At 36.4% G+C, this 729-nt stretch overlaps 1 protein-coding gene across 1 annotated transcript in view; it reads left to right on the top strand.

Moving 5' to 3' along the window:
- Positions 1 to 219, top strand: part of LOC147818744 (uncharacterized) — an 18,217-nt gene extending 17,998 nt beyond the window's left edge. Inside the window, exon 4 of the mRNA XM_087175789.1 lies at positions 57 to 219. Coding sequence (XP_087031915.1) covers positions 57 to 212 — 156 coding nt within the window. The 3' untranslated portion in view covers positions 213 to 219. The remainder of the gene's footprint in view (positions 1 to 56) is intronic.
- Positions 220 to 729: the final 510 nt, after the last annotated feature.

The following is a 729-nucleotide window of genomic DNA, read 5'->3' as shown; positions in this document are numbered from 1 at the left end:
CTGTGAGGGGTCAACTATTTAAATATAGTTTACAGGTTACATCTTTTGTCTTTTAGATCCAGGATGAGTTTCACAGAATCACAACGGTGCACCTGGAATCAAAGTTCATGTCCAAGCTGGATGAATACTCTCCCAGGCTTCTGAACCTCTTCCACTCAAAGGGCGGGACCATGGGATTGAGGTTGCAGACGATCCTACTGAAGGTATCCTAAGTTTGGCCATATTGTGTTTTTTTATCTATATTTATATTAAATCTGCAGGAGGAAAGTGAGCCTTTGACTGTCCATAAATTATATTAAAGGTGCAGTGTGTAGAATATAAGTGATTTCTAGAACAAAGGACTTGGTAAAAATGGAATATAACATTCAAAAGTAAGTATCAATTCCTATTCAATCAAATGAAGATATGGGCCGTTGTGTTTGTATTATTTGAGAAATAGCATTTTAATCTGCACCGGGGTAGGTGACCTTCAGGGGGCGGCCATTGCTGCCTATGTGTGGTGTGTTGCAATCTATAATTTCACCATTAGATATAGCCAAAAACAACATAAATTACACACTGCACCTTTAAATAAGTGCATATCTTTTTAATTACAGCAGTTTGTATGCACTTAATGGCCACCGAATTAGACATTGTTTGTCACACATTCTCAAAAATATGACCATCCAGTTAGCTCATGCAAAATATTTTCATTTTTATACACAGATAATAAATAATGTGCTCTATATA

Source organism: Seriola lalandi, unplaced genomic scaffold (assembly GCF_002814215.2).
Source record: "Seriola lalandi dorsalis isolate HSWRI2012SDOR001 ecotype SW California unplaced genomic scaffold, Sedor1 jcf7180002054501, whole genome shotgun sequence".
Classification (NCBI taxonomy): Eukaryota; Metazoa; Chordata; class Actinopteri; order Carangiformes; family Carangidae; genus Seriola; species Seriola lalandi.
Note: the sequence above shows the minus strand (reverse complement) of the source record. Positions and strands in the feature narration are given on the sequence as shown.